Below are 18,115 nucleotides of genomic sequence, written 5' to 3'. Positions count from 1 at the left end.
ATGGGGTAATATAATTTAACTTTATCGTCCTTAAACTGGATGTAGCAATTTGCCAGATTGCCCCTTTTACATGCCATTTATTGACTACGAAACAGGACTGGTACAGAAGCTATTTACCACTGGTTGAGGACAAGTGTGTAGCTACAGCTTTGATTTCCTGACAAAGTCCAATCATTCATTAGGAACAAATTGGAGATGGTATTTACATCACACTAGTAATGGTTTTGGCAGAAGCAGAGTGTGGCATTAGTCATTGTAAACTGTAAAAATAACAGGAGAAGCCGCACACTCGAGGAGCTCAAGAGGCAAAAATATTAATTTACCAACGTTTTCGAACAGGGCAAACTGTCTTCAATTCAGGGTACATTAGTCATGGTAAACCACCTTAAACTCGGTGTATCTTATGTTTTGGCAGAAAGGGAGTACGGTAGTAAGTCATGTAACACCTTACTCTGCGTATGCTTAATAGGGCGTAAGGTCATCATCAAAGTAAGCATCCGCTGATTAAACAACCTGGTTGTTCTGAACAATCTTTAGGAATGATTAGACACTATACTCTTAATCCATCGTTCCTGGTGGTGTAATTGATCTTGTTGCACTGGGTTAAGCACAAGCTTCCCTTCTTGTGCACAAGTTGAAATTCTTTTGGGGAAAAACTGAAAGGTTATGCAGCTTATAAGTTGTTTTCACATACAAAACTTTGGTGTCTGAACTCAGAATTGGACATGGTGCACTGTGGATAGAACCTTTATTTCATTACGAGTTCTGCATTTATCAAAAGGTCCCATCAGGTGCCTCATTTCAGGATGTGCGAAGTTGTTTGAAGCTTTTTCTCTTTGGAAGCAACATTCTACAGTTTTTAAATTTCCTTTAATTTGTCCTCCATTAGAAGGCTTCATGGGTACAGGTCCAGGATTCCACAGGGACATGGCCACTATAGCCCCCAGTGACGTGAGTATGACACGATGCATCCGTAACACACTCTTAATCTACATGGCTGGTCGGCCTGGTACTGCAAATGACTTTTTGGTATTGTTTGCACCCTTTGCTTTTCCTTCTTGGGCTTGAACTGTCAACCCTGGCTTTTCTCTGGGCTGACTGGTCACCCTGGCTTTCTCTGGGCTGGACCGTCACCCTGGCTTTTCTCTGGGGCTGACTGTTTCACCCTGGCTTTCTGTGGCTGACTGTCACCCTTGGCTTTTCTCTGGAGCTGGACTGTCACCCTGGCTTTTCTTCTGGGCTGGACTGTTTCACCCGGGCTTTGCTCTGGGCTGACTGTCACCCTGGCTTTCTCTGGGCTGACTGTCACCCTGGTGTTGCTCTGGGCTGGACTGTCACCCTGGCTTCTCTGGGCTGACTGTCACCCGGGCTTGTTCTCTGGGCTGACTGTCACCCTGGCTTTCTTCTTGGGCCTGAACTGTCACCCTTGGCTTTCTCTGGGCGCACTGTTCCACCCTGGCTTTCTGTGGGGGGCCTGACTGTCACCCCTGGCTTTCTCTGGGCTGACTGTTCACCCTGGCTTTTCTCTGGGCCCATGACCGGTCACCCTTGGCTGTTCTCTGGGCTGACCGTCACTGGACATTCACTTCTTCTGTCTGTTGTTCTCGCTTTGTCGTCTTTCTCTCTCTCGCTCTGGTCTTGTCTGCATTTCTCGGTATGGGCGCGTCTCGTAGGGACGCGGGTCTCGGGTTAGGGGCGCGTCTCGGTAGGGCGCGTCTCGGTAGGGCGGCGTCTCGGTGGTAGGGCGCGTTTCTCGGTGGTAGGGCGCGTCTCGGTGGTGAGGGCGCGTCTCCGGTGGCTAGGGCGCGTCTCGGTGTAGGGCGCGTCTCGGTGGTACGGGCGCGTCTCGAAGTTAGGGCGTGTCTCGGTCGAGCGGCGTGCTGTTCTGCACAACAGCTGCTTTCTCGCTCACTTGATGCTGAATCTTGTTGTAAATTACTGGTTGGAGGGTAGTTCTTCTGTAGGGGGTATGTAGAGGAGGTTACTGAGACATACTGCTGAGCTGGACCGGCTGGATATCTACATTTTCACACAGCATGTGGAGCTGGGTAGTTTAAGAAAAACGGCCTGGAACGTAGGGTAAACCGTGTTGGATGTGGACTGTCATGAAAAATTAAAATAAACCCTCATAACGGTTGCGCGTGCCAAAATAATGCAGTTTTTTGTAAATGGTCAGTGAGTTGAATCAACAAATCGAAGCACGCAATGATGGGTTTACTTCCTGCGTTAACTTCATGAATTTATGATGGGGTTACTTCCTGCGTTAACTTCATGAATTTACTGATGGGGTTACTTCCTGCGGTTAACGTCATGAATTTACTGATGGGGTTACCCTGCGGTAACTTCATTGAATTTAATGATGTGTTACTTCCTGCGTATAAACCTAATGAATTACTGGATGGTGGTTACTTTCCTGCGTATAACCTAATGAATTTACTGAATGGGGGTTACTTCCTGCGTCTAAACCTAATTGAATTTACTGATGGGGATACTTCCGGCGTTTAAACCTAATTGAATTTACTGATTGGGGTTTACGTCCTGGCGTTAACCGAATGAAATTTAACTGATGGGGTTACGGTCCTGCGTTAACCTAATGAATACTGATGGCGAACTGCCTGGCGTAACCTAATTGAAATTTGTACTTGATGGGAAGTTACTTTCCTCGTTAACCTAATGGAATTTACTGATGGGGTTACTTCCTGCGTTAACCTAATTGAAGTTACTGATGGGGGACTCCTGGTTTAACCTAATGGAAATTACTGATGGGGGATACTTTCCTGCGTTTACCTAATGAATTTAACTTGATGGGGTTACTTCCGCGGTTAACTTCATGAATTTACTGAGGGTTTACTTCCTTTGCGTTAACCTAATTGAATTTACTGATGGGTTTACTCCGGCGTTAACCTTTAATGAAGTTATGATTGGGGTTACTTACCTTGCGTTAACCTAATGAATTACTGATGGGGTTTACTTCCTGCGTTACCTAATGAATGTTTACTGATGGGGTTTACTTCCTGCGTTAACCTAATGAATTTACGGATTGGGGTTACTTCCTGCGTTAAACCTAATGAATTACTGGATGGGTTACTTTCCTGCGTTAAACCTTTAATGAGTTTAACTGATGGGGTTTACTTCCTGCGTTTAACCTAATGATTTACTTTGATGGGGTACTTTCCTGCGTTAACCTGAATGAATTTACTGATGGGTTTACGTCTGCGTTAACCTAATGAATTTACTGATGGGGTTACTTCCTGCGTTTAAACTAATGGAATGTACTGGATGGGGTACTGTCCTGCGTTTAACCTAATGGAATTTACTGATGGGGGTACTTTCCTGCGTTAACCTAATGAATTTACTGATGGGGTTACTTCCTGCGTTTAAACCTAATGAAGTTACTGATGGGGTTACTTCCTGCGTTAACCGTTAATGAATTGTACTGATGTGTTTACTTCCTGCGTTAACCTTAAATGAAGTTTACTGATGGGGTTACTTCCTGCGTTAACCTAATGGAATTTACTGAATGGGTATCACTCTGCGTGAACCTAATGAATTTACTGGATGGGGTTTACTTCCTGCGGTAACCTAATGAATTGTACTGATGGGTGACTTCCTGCGTATAACCTAATGAATTTACTGATGGGGTTACTTCCTGCGTTTTAAAAACCCTAATGGAATTTACTGATTGGGGGTACGTTCCGGCGTAAACTTAAATGAATTTACTGATGGGGGTTACTTCCTGCGTTAACCTAATAATTTACTGATGGGGGTTAACTTCCTGCGTTAACCTAATGAATTTACGATGGGGTTACTTCCTGCGTTTTAACCTAATGAATTGACTGATGGGTGTTACTTCCTGCGTTAACCTAATGGAATTTACTGATGGGGTTACTGCCTGCGTTAACCTAATGATTTACTGATGGGGACTGGGCCTTGCGTTAACGTTCATGAATTTTACTGATGGGTTACTTCCTGCGTTAACCTAATGAATTTACTGATGGGTTTTACTTCCTGCGTTAACCTAATGAATTTACTGGATGAGGGTTACTTCCTGCGTTAACCTAATGAATTTACTGATTGGGCTACTTTCCTGCGTTAACCTAATGAATTTACTGATGGGGGTTACTTCCTTCGCTTAACCTAATGGAATTACTGTGATGGGGTTACTTGCCTGCGTGAACTATTTGAAATTTACTGATGGGGTACTTCCTGGCGTTAACCCTAAATGAATTTACTGATGGGATTACTTCCTGCGTTAACCTAATGAATTTACTGATGGGTTACTTCCTGCACGTAACCCTAATGAATTTAACTTGATGGGGTTACTCCTGCGTTAACCTAATGGAATTTTACTGATGTGTTTACTTCCTGCGTTAACCTTAATTGAATTTCTGATGGGGTTTACTTCCTGCGTTAACCTTAATGAATTTACTGATGGGGATACTTTCCTGCGTTAACCTAAGTGAATTTACTGATGGGGGTTATTTCCTGCGGTTAACCTAATGAATTTAAACTGATGGGGTTACTTCCTTGGCGTGAACCGAATGAATTTACTGATGGGGTACTTCCTGCGTTTAACTAATTGATTTACTGATGGGGTTACTTCCTGCGTTAATTAATGAATTGACTGAGGGGGTACTCCTGCGGTTAACCTAATTGAATTTACTTGATGGGGTTACTTCCCTGCGTTACCTAATGAATTTACTGATGGGGTTTACTTCCTGCGTTAACCTTAAATGAATTTTACTGATGGGGTTACTTCCTGGCGTTAACCTTAATGAATTTACTAGGGGTTACTTCCTGCGTTAACCTAATGAATTTACTGATTGGGGTTACTTCCTGCGTGAACCTAATGAATGGTACTGATGGGGTTACTTCCCTGCGTTAACCTAATAATTACTGATGGGGTGTACTTCCCGTTAACCTTAATGAATTTAATTGTTGGGGGTGACTTCCTGCGTGTAACCTAATGGAATTTACTGATGGGGGTTACTTCCATGCGTTAACCTAATGAATTTACTGATGGGGGTTACTTTCCTGCGTTAACCTAATGGAATTTACTGATGGGAGTTACTTCTGCGGGAACCTATGAATTTACTGAATGGGGGTTACTTCCTGCGGTTAGACCTAATAATTTACTGATGGCGTTTACTTCCTGCGTTAAACCTAATGAATTTACTGAATGGGGTTACTTGAGTCCTGCGTTAACCTAATGGGGAATTACTGATGGGGTTACTTCCTGCGTTAACCTAAGGTGAATTTACTTGATGGGTTACTTCCTGCGTTAAACCCTAATGAATGTACTGATGGGGGGTACTTCCTGCGTTAACCTAAAATTGAATTTACTGATGGGGTTGACTTCCTGCGTTAACCTAATGAATTTACTGATGGTAACTTCCTGCGTTAACCTAATGAAATTTACTGATTGGGGTACTTTGCCTGGCGCGTTGAACCTAATGGAATTTAACTGATGGGGGTTACTTTTAAGGAATTTGAATTCCAGTGCTCGTGCGCCTATGGGTGACCACTCCCCATGGCCGCCATTTCAACCCATTGTGCCATCATTTGACTTCAATGGCGATACCCGTTCTTTTTCAAATTTCAATGCAAATGTTTATTTATAAAAGCCCTTATTTTTTAAAGCAGATGTCACAAACGTTTTTAGTTACAGAAACCCAGCCTAAAAGCCCAAAACAAGCAAGCAATTGCAGATGGTAGGAGCACGTGGCCTAGGAAAAAACCCTAGGGAAGAAACCCTAGAGGAACCCAGGATCTGAGGGTGGCCAGTCCTCTTCTGGCTGTGCCGGGTGGAGATAGTACCATTGCCATTAAGGGGCCAGAATTGTTCGATGCTTTCCATGATGGATATATTGAAGCAACATCTCAAGACATTGCGTCAGGAAGTTAAAGCTTTGGTCGTTAAAAATGGGTCTGTCCAAATTGGACAATGGACCCCAACCATTACTTCCAAAAGTTGTGGCCAAAATGGGCTTAAGGACAACAAGGTTCAAGGTATTTGGGAAGTGGCCATACAAAGCCCTGACCTCAATCCTATTAGGAAAATTTGTGGGCCAGGATCTGAAAAGGCCGTCGTTGCGAAAGCAAGGAGGCCGACAAACCTGACTCAGTCTACACCAGCGCTGTCAGGAGGATGGGCCAACATTCACCCAAACTATTTTGTGGGAAGCTTGTGGGAAGGCTACCCAAAAACGTTTGGACCCAAAAATTAAACAATTATAAAGGCAATGCTTACCAAGTAGACTTGAAGTGTATGTAAACTTCTTGACCCACTTGGGAAATGGTGATGAAAGAAAATAAAAAGCTAAAATAATCATTTCTCTCTACTAGATTCTGGACATGGTTCAAATTCTTAAAATAAAGTGTTTGATCCTAACTGACCAAAAGACAGGGATTTTTGTACTAGGGATTAAATATCAGGGAATTGGTGAAAAACTGAGTTTATATGTATTTGGCTGAGGTTGGATGTAAAACGTCCCGAACTTCAACTGTACGTACGAAGATGAGTACATGTAGGGTATGTAAACCATGATATAAAGTGCCATTTTAAACCGGAAGTGGACTAGTGATACATTTATTACATCCAATTTGTTATTATTATATTGGTAGAGATTGTGATGTCAGTATGTTGGAGTAGGCTAACTCAACGTTAGTGATGGGTTTAAACAGGTTCTGATGGCCTTGAGATAGAAGCTGTTTGTTCAGTCTCTCGGTTCCAGCTTTGATGAACCTGTACTGACCTCGGCCTTCTGGATGATAGCGGGTTGTGAACAGGCATGGCTCGGTGTGAGTTGGGTGTCCTTGATGGTCTCTATGGGCCTTCCTGTGGACATCGGGTGGTGGTAGGTGTCCTGGCAGGCAGGTAGGTTTGTGCCCCGGTGGATGCGGTGTGCAGGGACCTCACTACCCTCTGGAGAGCCTTACGGTTTGTGGGGTGGAGCAGTTGCCGTACAGGCGGTGATACAGCCCGACGGGGATTGCCTCGATTGTCATCTGTAAACAGTTTGTTACGCGGTTTGACAGCCAAATTTGTTCAGCCTCACCAGTTTACATGTTAGAGTCCAATGAAGTTAATTCCGTTGAGGTGTCTGGCTTGGGGGGGATATACCCACGGCTGTTGCATTATAATCGAAAGAGAATTTCTCTTGGTAGATAATGCGGTCGCATTTGGATTGTTAAGGAATTCTTAGGTCAGTTGAACATGGACTTGAGTCCCTGTATGTTTTGTTATTGATCAACACCATGACTCGTTAATGTCATAAGGCATTACCACCCCCGCCCCTCTTACCAGAGGAGATGTTTGTTTGTCGGCTCGAAATCATGAAGGAAACCGGGGTGGTTTGTACCGACTTCTGAGAACGTATCCCGAGTGAGCCATGTTTCCGTGAAACAAGAATATTACAATCTCGATGTCTCTCTGGAAGGGCAACCCTTGCTCGAATTTAATATACTGTTTTATTTTTATTTTAAATAGACTTTTTTTTGGCCTTCCTCTGGACCAACGGACTAGTATTATAGGTCTGTGAATGGCAGAAGCTTGGCCCCAGTGATGTACTAGGCCGTGCGCACTACTCTCTGTAGAGCCTTCTGGTGGCATGTCGAGCAGTTTTGCCATACCATGGCAGGTGGATTGCAACTTGCGTCAGGATGCTTTGATTGTGCGCTGTAGAACTTTTGAGGGGGATTCTGCGGGACCTATGCCAACGATTTTGTTCAGGCTCCTGAGGGGAAAACTGTTTTCTTGACCGTCTTGGGTGTGAACTTCGACCATCGGATAGTTTTTGGTGATGGGGACACCAAGGAACTGTGAAACTCTCCAACCCGCTCCACTACAGCCCGTCGATGGTGAATGGGGGTGTGTTTGGGCCATCCTTTTCCTGTAGTCCACGATCAGCTCCGTGGTCTTGCTCACATTTAAGAGAGAGAGCACCACACTCCAGCGTCTCTTGACCTCCCTATAGGGCTGTTCTTCATCGTTGTCGGTGATCAGAGTCTGAATCCAAGACACTGTTGTGGTCGTCAGCAAACGTAATGGTGGTGGAGGTTGAGCCTGGCCGTGCAGTCATGAGTGAACAGGGAGTACAGGAGGGGCCTAAGTAACACACCCTTGAGGGTTCCCCAGTGTCAGCGTTTGTTCAGACTGTTGTTGCCTACCCCTCACCCACCTGGGGGACTTGGCCCGTCCAGGAAGGTCCAGGACTCCAGTTTGCCAGAGGGAGAGGTGTGTTAGTCCCAGGGTCTTTTAGGCTTAGTGATGAAACTTTGGGCACTATGGTGTGAACACTGAGACGGTAGTCAATGAATAAGCATTCTCACATAGATGTTCCTTGTTGTCTATGTGGGAAAGGCAGTATGGGAGTGCGATTGAGATTGCGTAATCTGGGATCTGTTGGGGGCGGTATGGTGAATTGAGTGGGTCTAGGGGTTTCCGGGGATGATGGTGTTGTGAGCCATGACCCAGCCTTTCAAAGCATTTCATGGCTACCGACGTGCAGTGCTACGAGGCAGGTTAGGCAGGGTTACTTTGGCTTTCTATGTTGTGGGCACAGGTATATGTGGTCTGCTGAAACATGTCAGTGATTACAGACTCAGTCAGGAAGAGTTGAAATGTCAGCTCAGACACTTTGCAGTTGGTACAGCGCAATGCTCTGAGTAACAGCAAACTGGTAATCCGTCTGGCCCAGCCGCCTTGCTGAATTGTTGACCTGTTTAAAGGTCTTACTCAGATTGGCTTAGGAGAGTTTGATCACACAGTCATCCGAAACAGCTGGGCTCATGCATCTTCAGTGTTGCTTCTCTTAAAGCGAGATATGCTCGTCTGGTTAGGCTCGTCTCACTGGGCAGCTCGTGGCTGGGGGTTTCCCTTTTGTAGTCCATAATATTTTGCAGTCCTTACCACATCCGACGAGCGGTCAGAGCCGGTTGTAGTGAGATTCAATCTTAGGTCCTGTATTTACGCTTTGCGCTGTTTGATGGGTTGTCTGACGGCATAGCGAGATTCTTATAGATTTTAATTAGTGTCCCGCTTCTTGAAAAGTGGCAAGCTTCTAGCCTTTTAGCTCGGTCGGAGGTTGCCCGTGTCTCCATGGCTTCTGGTGGGATATGTCAATGGTCACTGTGGGGACACGTCGTCGATGCCTAATTGATGACGCATTGCTGGAGTCGGTATATCCTCAATGCCATTGGATGAACCGCCGGAACGTATTCCAGCTGTGCTAGCAAAAACGTCGTAGCTTACGCTATCTGCTTCAATCTGACCACTTTCTCTATTGATCGAGTCCACTGCTGCTTCCTGCTATTAATATTTGCTTGTAAGCAGTAATCAGGAGATTATAATTATTGTCAGATTTGGCCAATGGAAGGGCGGGGAGAGCTTTGTATAGCCTTGTTTGGAGAAAGAACAAGTGATTGTGGCAATTTCATTTATTACCAAATTAGGAGGGAGTTTACAAACCACACACGCAGTTCAGAGTTATACTTGAACTTCATGCTTTATTATAAATGAGGCTTTACAATAGCCCTCTTGACTCTCAGATCAATTCAGGGTCTATCATGAATTCTGAGAGTCCCTACAGTAAGCCAAAGATACACCCTGTCAACTACATGGCGAACACAGTGATCTTTAGGAACAGTTCAACACAAGGAAAAGACTTTTGACTTGAGAGAGGAGTATCCATAGCCAGATAGCATTCGCTATAAAGTTATCGTTCCAGGTTTGGTCTCTAAACGAGGTATCTGAATTCTCGTTCCTTGTGTACTTTCAAGTACAAACATGACCTTCATCCAGGCATAACTCAATTGTCAACTCAAGTAACCCCTCTTGACCCCATTCCTGACAGCTCACTGAGGGGAGTGACTTGCGCACAGACATTGTAGAGGACAAGTAATTTGGTTCCCGCTTAATCACGCCATTCCGCTCACCGGTGAAAGATACATTCACATATGAAGAACAATGTTCCACTCCTGTTCCTCTCCCTTCTGAATTCTGCCATAGCACAAGACATGTAAAAGACAAGCTTCCAAAGGCGAAAACATTCTAATAAAAAGATATCACAAGAATCATTATGCAGATATGACATCTTCAATTACTTGATGTTACCCAAACTAAATTCTGATCATCCCACCACCACATGCTGGGAGAAGTTTGCCTGCGCATTAAAGTCCCCGTCCACTAGGAGCGCCACATGTTCTGGATGAGCATTTTCCTTTCTTGTTGTCACGTGATGTGTGGAGCAGACGGACCAACGGCGCAGTGTGCTCTTGAGTTCCAACATATTGTTATTAAGTTGAAACTTTGAACAAAACAAATAAAGAACAAACGAAACGTAACATTAAGTGGTGCAAATACACACACCAAACAATATTCCCCAAACACAGGTGCGGAAAAATATCTACTTAATATGATCGCCAATTAGAGACAACGTTACCAGGCTGCCTTCTAATTGGGGTGATCAACACAACACCACATAGAAACCATAGAAATTATAAACAGAATACCCCCTAGTACGACCCTGACCTTAACTTATACCATAGAGAAACCAGGGCTCTCTATGGTCAGTGGCATGACAGTTTGCTTTATGGCTTTATACAGGCTTCGTTGAGTGCGGTCTTAGTGCCAGCATGGTTGTGGTGGTAAATAGGCGGCTATGAAAAATAAAGATAAACTCCTTTGGTAGATACGTGTGATCAACAGCTTTATCAATTGGAGAACTCTACCTCAGGCGAGGCACTACTTTGAGACTTCCTTGAAACAGTATTCACTCAAGCTTTTATTGACAATTAGGACACACACCGCTGACCCGTTCTTTCCAGATGGTAGCTGTGTCTGTCCTGCGATGCACAGACAACCCAGCCTAACTGTCTATTCATCCGTGTCGTCAGTTCGCCACGACTCGGTGAAACATAAGATATTACAGTTTTTAATGCCCCGTGGTAGGATAGTTCGACCGGAGATGATCCATTTTTTTTTCTCCACTGATTGCACGTTTGGCCAATAGAAAGGAATGGAGAGGCGGGTTGCCCAACTCGCCAAAAAATTCTCACAACGCACCTGATTTCCGCCCCTGTATTTACGTCTTTTCTTCACGCGATTGACAGGGATTGTTGGGCGCTGGTCTCTGACAAGCTGTAATATCCTTGCATCAGTTCGATGGTGCAGTGATAGCTGTTCTGATATCCGAAGCCCTTTTGGTCATAAGAAGACTGTAGACAAAATTTGTACAAAAATAAGTTACAAAAATAAAATTGTGGAGTTATAAACACACAAAATGGCACGCAGGTTGGCTAGCAGGGCTCCAGCGGCCATTAGTCAAAACAGCACTAAGGGTCTAGGAGTAGGAGGACCGATACGAGCCTCGGTTGACGTCATTAAAGGTCATTTACCACCTTCACAAGGTGCAGTCTCAGTGCTATGATGGGGTCGTAAAACTAGACTTGAAAGGTTTTGTATACATTATATTGTCTTCAGGAAGTATGGAGTTGCTGCGCAACAGCATGTTCTGTTCATGTTGTGCCATTCCTAATTTCTATTCCAGCACATGCAGTCAGGAGCAGAAAGGACAAAATGTGTCCCAAAAAGTATTGTTATCAAGGCTGGCCAATTACAGTCATCCAAAATTCCAATGACCGTCTAAGCCCTTCCTCTGGGGCTGTGAACGAAGCACTTCTCTCTAAGTGAAGAGAATGAGAGGAAATTAAGGTTTATTTGTACCACGGCCACGCATGTCCCTACACTATTAACTCAGGCGGCCATCGTGTTTTCTTGGGGCTTTTACACCTCTGAGCTTGTGTTCCAAACATGTAAAAGAACCCTCGTTCCCTCTCAGCCCTCAAACACGTCTAGGGGGTATCATGACGTTATGATGAATGAACTTTTGAGGGCAAGGGAAGATGAAATTACTTTATTTAAATGGACCGCCCATGCTGACAATGGTGTCTCGCGTTCGTCCCACAGTTCTGTTTTCAGTCATGCATGGAACCATCTTTGCTGTTGTGTGCTTGTTAAGCTCTCTGTCAATTATGAATCTTTCATCGTCTTGGCTAGAAGAACAATGCATTTCCGCTAGCCATCAAGATGAAGTCAGGTAAATTTGAAAATTACAATGGTAGAAGTGTGATGTAGGAAAGTTGTCTGCGCGAGCTGTTTTCCAAAAGCTAACCGAACAAAAACGTAATTATGTTTACGATACGTTTGTTTGTGCCGCCATGTGTATTAGTAGCACAATTTCAGTATTATTTACATTCGTTTTTACTTCCACTGTGTATTTTGGACTTCTCATATTAATGTTGGTTTTTATGTTTTGGATTACTTTTCCTTAGGCGGATTTTACAATCACCGTTAATTTGAAGTTATGGGGTGTTTTCAGGCCCGAGTGAACAGATTTTTGACACTCGCAATTGATCACAAACGGATGTGCTTACGTTGGAGTGCTGAGTGGCTTAGCGCTGCCAACTTCCCTGTAACGTGGCTAATCGTTTGGGACCAATGGAAAGATGGCCACGGGATTCCCCAAGGTCATAAGGCAGGGGAATGGATGAGGGTGTCTTAATGCGTTTGAATTCATACCCAGGTCATTTATTTCTCTGAACTACTACTAGTTTACGCTGATGCGTACGACTAACTACTTTACTCTTAATTACATACTACTACTTTAGCTACCGACTACGACTTTACCGCTGACTGCTACTGCTACTATACTTTACTGGCTGATGCTACTTATACTTTGCTTACTACCTACTGATGCTACTGCTACTACTATTGCGACCTTCAACTACTGCTGCTGCCAGCTACAAAACTACGGCTGCTCTCTACTACTACTATTACTACTAAATACTTATTTTTGATGCGACAACGTGTTACTACTTACTGGCTGGCTGCAACAACTACTACTTCTTGATTGCTACTGCGGCTGCTTTCTATGGTACTACACTATATAAATTTTTTACTCTACTGACTCTTCTAAACCGCGGGTTGTTTTAACTTATGTGTTACCACTCCTATGTACTGAAATCTTTGATAGCGGCGCTTGCTTCTACTACTGGTACTACTACCTCCACTACTACTACTACTACTACTTGTTGAATACTACTGCGGACTGCTCTACTACTGTGGTACTACTACTCACTGATGACTGTGATGCTACTGCGACTGCTCTACTACTGTACTACTGACTACTCGCTACACTATACTTACTACTACTACTACTGTTGATGCTACTGCGACTGCTCTACTACGGACTACTACTACTACTACTGTTGATGCTACTGCGGACTGCTCTACTACTGGACTACTACTACTACTTACTGTTGATGCGTACGCGCGAATGCTTCTACTACTGGTACTACTAACTACTTAGGTTTTTCGTGCTACTTCTGCTGCTATTACTACTGCTACTACTAATACTACTACTGATACTGATATGAATGCTGCTGCTACTACTACTCACTACTACTTTGTAATGCTACTGCGGCTGCCTTACTACCGGTGCTGTTACTACTACTACTAACTACTTATTTGATGATGATGATGCTACTACTACTGATACTACTACTACTACTACAACTACTGCACCGCCATTGCTACTGCTACTGCTGCTGCTACTACTACTACTATACCCACTATTACTTTGATACTACTGCTGGCTGCTAGTACTGCTACTGCTGCTAGTACTGCTGCTGCTGCTAGTACTGCTGGCTGCGCTAGTACTGCTACTGCTAGTACTGCTGCTGCGTACTGCTGCTACTGTTACTCACTACTGCTACTTACATCACTGCTTGCTAGTACTACTGCTGCTGCTACTAGTACTGAATCAAATCAAGTTTATTTTATATAGCCCTTCGTAACATCAGCTGATATCTCAAAGTGCTGTACAGAAACCCAGCCTAAAACCCAAACAGCAAGCAATGCAGGTGTAGAAGCACGGTGGCTAGGAAAAACTCCCTAGAAAGGCCAAAACCTAGGAAGAAACCTAGAGAGGAACCAGGCATGAGGGGTGGCCAGTCCTCTTCTGGCTGTGCCGGGTGGAGATTATAACAGAACTATGCCAAGATGTTCAAAATATTCATAATGACAAGCATGGTCATATGAATAATACAGGAATAAATATCGGTTGGCTTTTCAAAGCCGATCATTAAGAGTTGAAAATAGCAGGTCTGGGACAGGTGGCGGTTCCATAACCGCAGTCAGAGCAGTTGAAACTGGAATAGCAGCAAGGCCAGGTGGACTGGGGACAGCAAGGAGTCATCATGCCCGGTTTGCCGTGACGTATGGTCCTAGGGTCAGCCTCCGAGAGAGAGAAAGAAAGAGAGAAGGAGAGAATTTAGAGAGAGCCTAAGATTTTCAAAATGTGCATAAATGACAAGCATGGTCAAATAATAATCAGGAATAAATATCAGTTGGCTTTTCAAAGCCGATCATTAAGAGTTGAAAACAGCAGGTCTGGGACAGGTAGGGGTTCCATAACCGCAGGCAGAACAGCTGAAATGGAATAGCAGCAAGGTCAGGCGGACTGGGGACAGCAAGGAGTCATCATGCCCGGTTTGCCGTGACGTATGGTCCTAGGCTCAGGTTTCTCCGAGAGAGAGAGAAAGAAAGAGAGAACGAGAAGAATTAGAGAGCATACTTAAATTCACACAGGACACTGGATAAGATAGGAAAGGTACTCCAGGTATATAACCAACTGACCCTAGCCCCCCGACACATAAACTACTGCAGCATAAATACTGGGGCTGAGGACAGGAGGGGTCAGGAGACACTGGTGCCCATCAGAAGAAACCCCGGACAGGGCCAAACAGGAAGGATATAACCCCACCCACTTTGCCAAAGCACAGCCCCCACACCACTAGAAGGGATATCTTCAACCACCAACTTACAATCCTGAGACAAGGCCGAGTATAGCCCACAAAGATCTCCACCACAGCACAAACCAAGGGGGCGCCAACCCAGACAGGAAGATCACGTCAGTAACTCAACCCACTCAAGTGACGCACCCTCCAGGGACGGCATGAAAGAGCACCAGTAAGCCAGTGACTCAGCCCCTGTAATAGGGTTAGAGGCAGAGAATCCCAGTGGAGAGAGGGGAACCGGCCAGGCAGAGACAGCAAGGGCGGTTCGTTGCCCAGAGCCTTTCCGTTCACCTTCACACTCCTGGGCCAGACTACACTCAATCATAGACCTACTGAAGAGATAAGTCTTCAGTAAAGAATTAAAGGTTTGAGACCAAAGTCTGCGTCTCTCACATGGGTAGGCCAGACCGTTCCATAAAAATGGAGGATCTATAGGAGAAAGCCCGCCTCCCGCTGTTTTGCTTAGAAATTCTAGGGACAATTAGGAGGCCTGCGTCTTGTGACCGTAGCGTACGTATAGGTATGTACGGCAGGACCAACTCGGGGAAAGATATGGTAGGAGCAAGCCCATGTACGCTTTATAGGTTAAAACAGTAAAACCTTGAAATCAGCCCTTGCCTTAACAGAAGCCAGTGTAGGCTTCGCTAGTACTGGCTAACCTACTACTAACTACTACTGCTGCTGCTAGTGCTACTGCTGGCTGCTACTACTGCGGCTACTACTGCTACTGCTGCTAGTACTACTGCTGCTGCTACTACCTACTACTTACTGCTGCTGCTGCTACTACTACTGCTACTGCTGCTGCTACTACTGCTGCTGTCTACTGCTGCTGCTAGTACTGCTAACTACTACTACTGACTGCTGCCTGCTTAGTGCTACTGCACTGCTGCTGCTACTACTGCGGCTACTACTGCTACTGGCTGCCCTCTTCCGCTCTCTTCCCTTGCTTTGCTCGCTCTTCCCAGTTACTGTTGGCACTCACTGTGACTGTTTTTGTTAAAAGGCTATATAAATAATGATTGATTGATTGAGGTTGGTGATGTTGACCACAACTGTTCAGAATGGATGACAGGTCATTTCAAATCCCTTCCCATTTCCCTGACCAGACTTTGTGTGTGTCTCTGTTTCTCCCCCTCCAGAGCTCCCAGTATGTGCAGTGTGTGGCAGGCTGCCTCCAGCTGATGCTGAGGGGTCAATGAGTAAGATTTGCCTGGGTGGAGGCTGATGGGGTTAACTGGTGAGTCTCTGGATGACTGCTACTACATATTTAATACTACCTTATACTTTTATTGTTATTATTAACAAATGGTGAGCTTACTGGGATACTATACTATATCTAATACTATTACTACTAGTCTCTGGATACTGTTACTACATCTGCTTACATGTAGACTACATATAATACTATTACTACTTGTCTTCTGAATGACAAAGAATGTATTTTATCTGTTACATTGTTACTATCACTGCATACTGCTAATTACTACTACCTTCTATCTGTTAGCTTACATCATTAGTGTGGTTGGAGGTGGATGCTTTATGCTGCTTGACTACACGATGAAGTTAGCATAACCACGTGCGTGTTATCTGTAACTCAAGCATACACTCCATAACCAAAACCATGCAATAAAACCATGATGCTCCATAAAACTACGGTGGATCGACCAAGTGTGGTGTCCTGTCGGATGGGTTCTGGTATTTCTAACCCTTACACCTGACCCCTGACCTGTCTCTCTCCTCCCTCTAGCATCACGGCTGTGCTGAGTAACAAGTGTGGTTTCCTGTACCACCTGACCCCTGACCCTGTTCTCTCTCCTCCCTCTTAGCATCACGGCTGTGCTGAGTAACAAGTGTGGTTTCCTGTACCCCCTGACCTGTTTCTCTCTCCTCTAGCCATCACGGCTGTTGCTCGAGAACAGGGTCAGGGGTCAGGTGGTACAGGAAACCACACTTGTTACTCAGCACAGCCGTGATGCTAGAGGGAGGAGAGAGAACAGGGTCAGGGGTCAGGTGGTACAGGAAACCACACTTGTTGTCGATCACAGCAGTTTTATGGTGCATCATGGTTTTATTGCATGGTTTTGGTTATGGAGGTTATGGCTTGAGTTACAGATAACAGCAGTGGTTATGCTAAATTCATCTTGTAGTGTAGTCAAGCAGCATAAAGCATGTAACAATGCTAACTAACACACAGAAGTATACTGAACAAAAATATAAACGCAACATGTAAACTGTTGGTCCCATGTTTCATGAGCTGAAATAAAAGATCCCAGAAATGTTCCCAAATTAATAAAATTCTTATTTCTCAAAAACGTTGTGCACAAATTTGTTTACATCCCTGATAGTGACTATTTCTCCTTTGCCAAGAAAACCCATCTACCTGACAGGTGTAGATGTAGTAACAGTAACCAGAGACTAGTAGTAATAGTAACCAGAGACTAGTAGTCAGTAGTAATAAATGTAGTAATAGTAACCAGGGATTAGTAGTAATAGTATTTGATAGTAATAGATGTAGCAGACCCAGAGACTCACCAGTTGACCCCGTCAGCCTCCACCCAGGCAAACCTGTACTCATTCACCCTCAACATCAGCTGGAGACAGCCTGCTACACACTGCACATACTGAGAGCTCTGCAGGGGGAGAACAGACAMACACACACACAMATGTTTAGTAAGACTGATCAGGGAAACGCAGGCAGGGATTTGGAGATACCTGCACTTCCATTCTGAAACAGGTGTGTTCAACCTCAATCAAATCCATCTTCATTTATATAGCCCATTTAACAAAAACAGTCACAGTGCTCAACAGTAACCGGCATACCATCTGCAACCACGAGCACCATGCACCCTGCAGAACCATGCTAGACAAAGAGTGTAACATTACAGAACAGACAGACAGGGACGTGTCCCCTCAAGGACCCGAGCAAAGAAAGCAGAGGAGAAAATAGATCCAATTAATCTGTTAGGTGTTTCATAAAAGCAACAAAAAAGTGTTTCTAGCTCCAACAGGCAGTAATATCTAACTAAATGCTTGTGTTTCTAGCTCCAACAGTGCAGTAATATCTAACTAAATGCTTGTTGTTCTAGCTCCAACAGTGCAGTAATCTAACTAAATGCTTGTGTTCCTAGCTCAACAGTGCAGTAATATCTAACTAAATGCTTTGTTCCTAGCTCCAACAGTCAGTAATATCTAACTAAATGCTTGTGTTCCTAGCTCCAACAGACAGTAATATACTAATCTATACAACAAACCAATA

The 18,115-nt window shown here is 44.4% G+C and overlaps 1 protein-coding gene and 1 long non-coding RNA gene across 4 annotated transcripts in view; one reads left to right on the top strand and one right to left on the bottom strand.

Moving 5' to 3' along the window:
- The window catches only part of atp6v1h (ATPase H+ transporting V1 subunit H), a 60,226-nt gene that overhangs the window by 14,533 nt on the left and 27,578 nt on the right, over positions 1-18,115 (bottom strand). For all 3 annotated transcript variants that reach the window (XM_024139457.2, XM_070439624.1, XM_070439623.1), the window contains one exon: positions 17,392-17,489. In XM_024139457.2, the coding sequence (XP_023995225.2) occupies positions 17,392-17,489 (98 nt within the window). The remainder of the gene's footprint in view (positions 1-17,391; positions 17,490-18,115) is intronic.
- LOC139024711 (uncharacterized) lies at positions 941-16,744 on the top strand. Its single transcript, XR_011476039.1, has 3 exons — positions 941-951; positions 15,999-16,096; positions 16,607-16,744. It is a non-coding gene; the product is annotated as an uncharacterized lncRNA (long non-coding RNA).

Source organism: Salvelinus sp. IW2-2015, unplaced genomic scaffold (genome assembly GCF_002910315.2).
Source record: "Salvelinus sp. IW2-2015 unplaced genomic scaffold, ASM291031v2 Un_scaffold1807, whole genome shotgun sequence".
Lineage (NCBI taxonomy): Eukaryota > Metazoa > Chordata > Actinopteri > Salmoniformes > Salmonidae > Salvelinus > Salvelinus sp. IW2-2015.
Note: the sequence above shows the minus strand (reverse complement) of the source record. Positions and strands in the feature narration are given on the sequence as shown.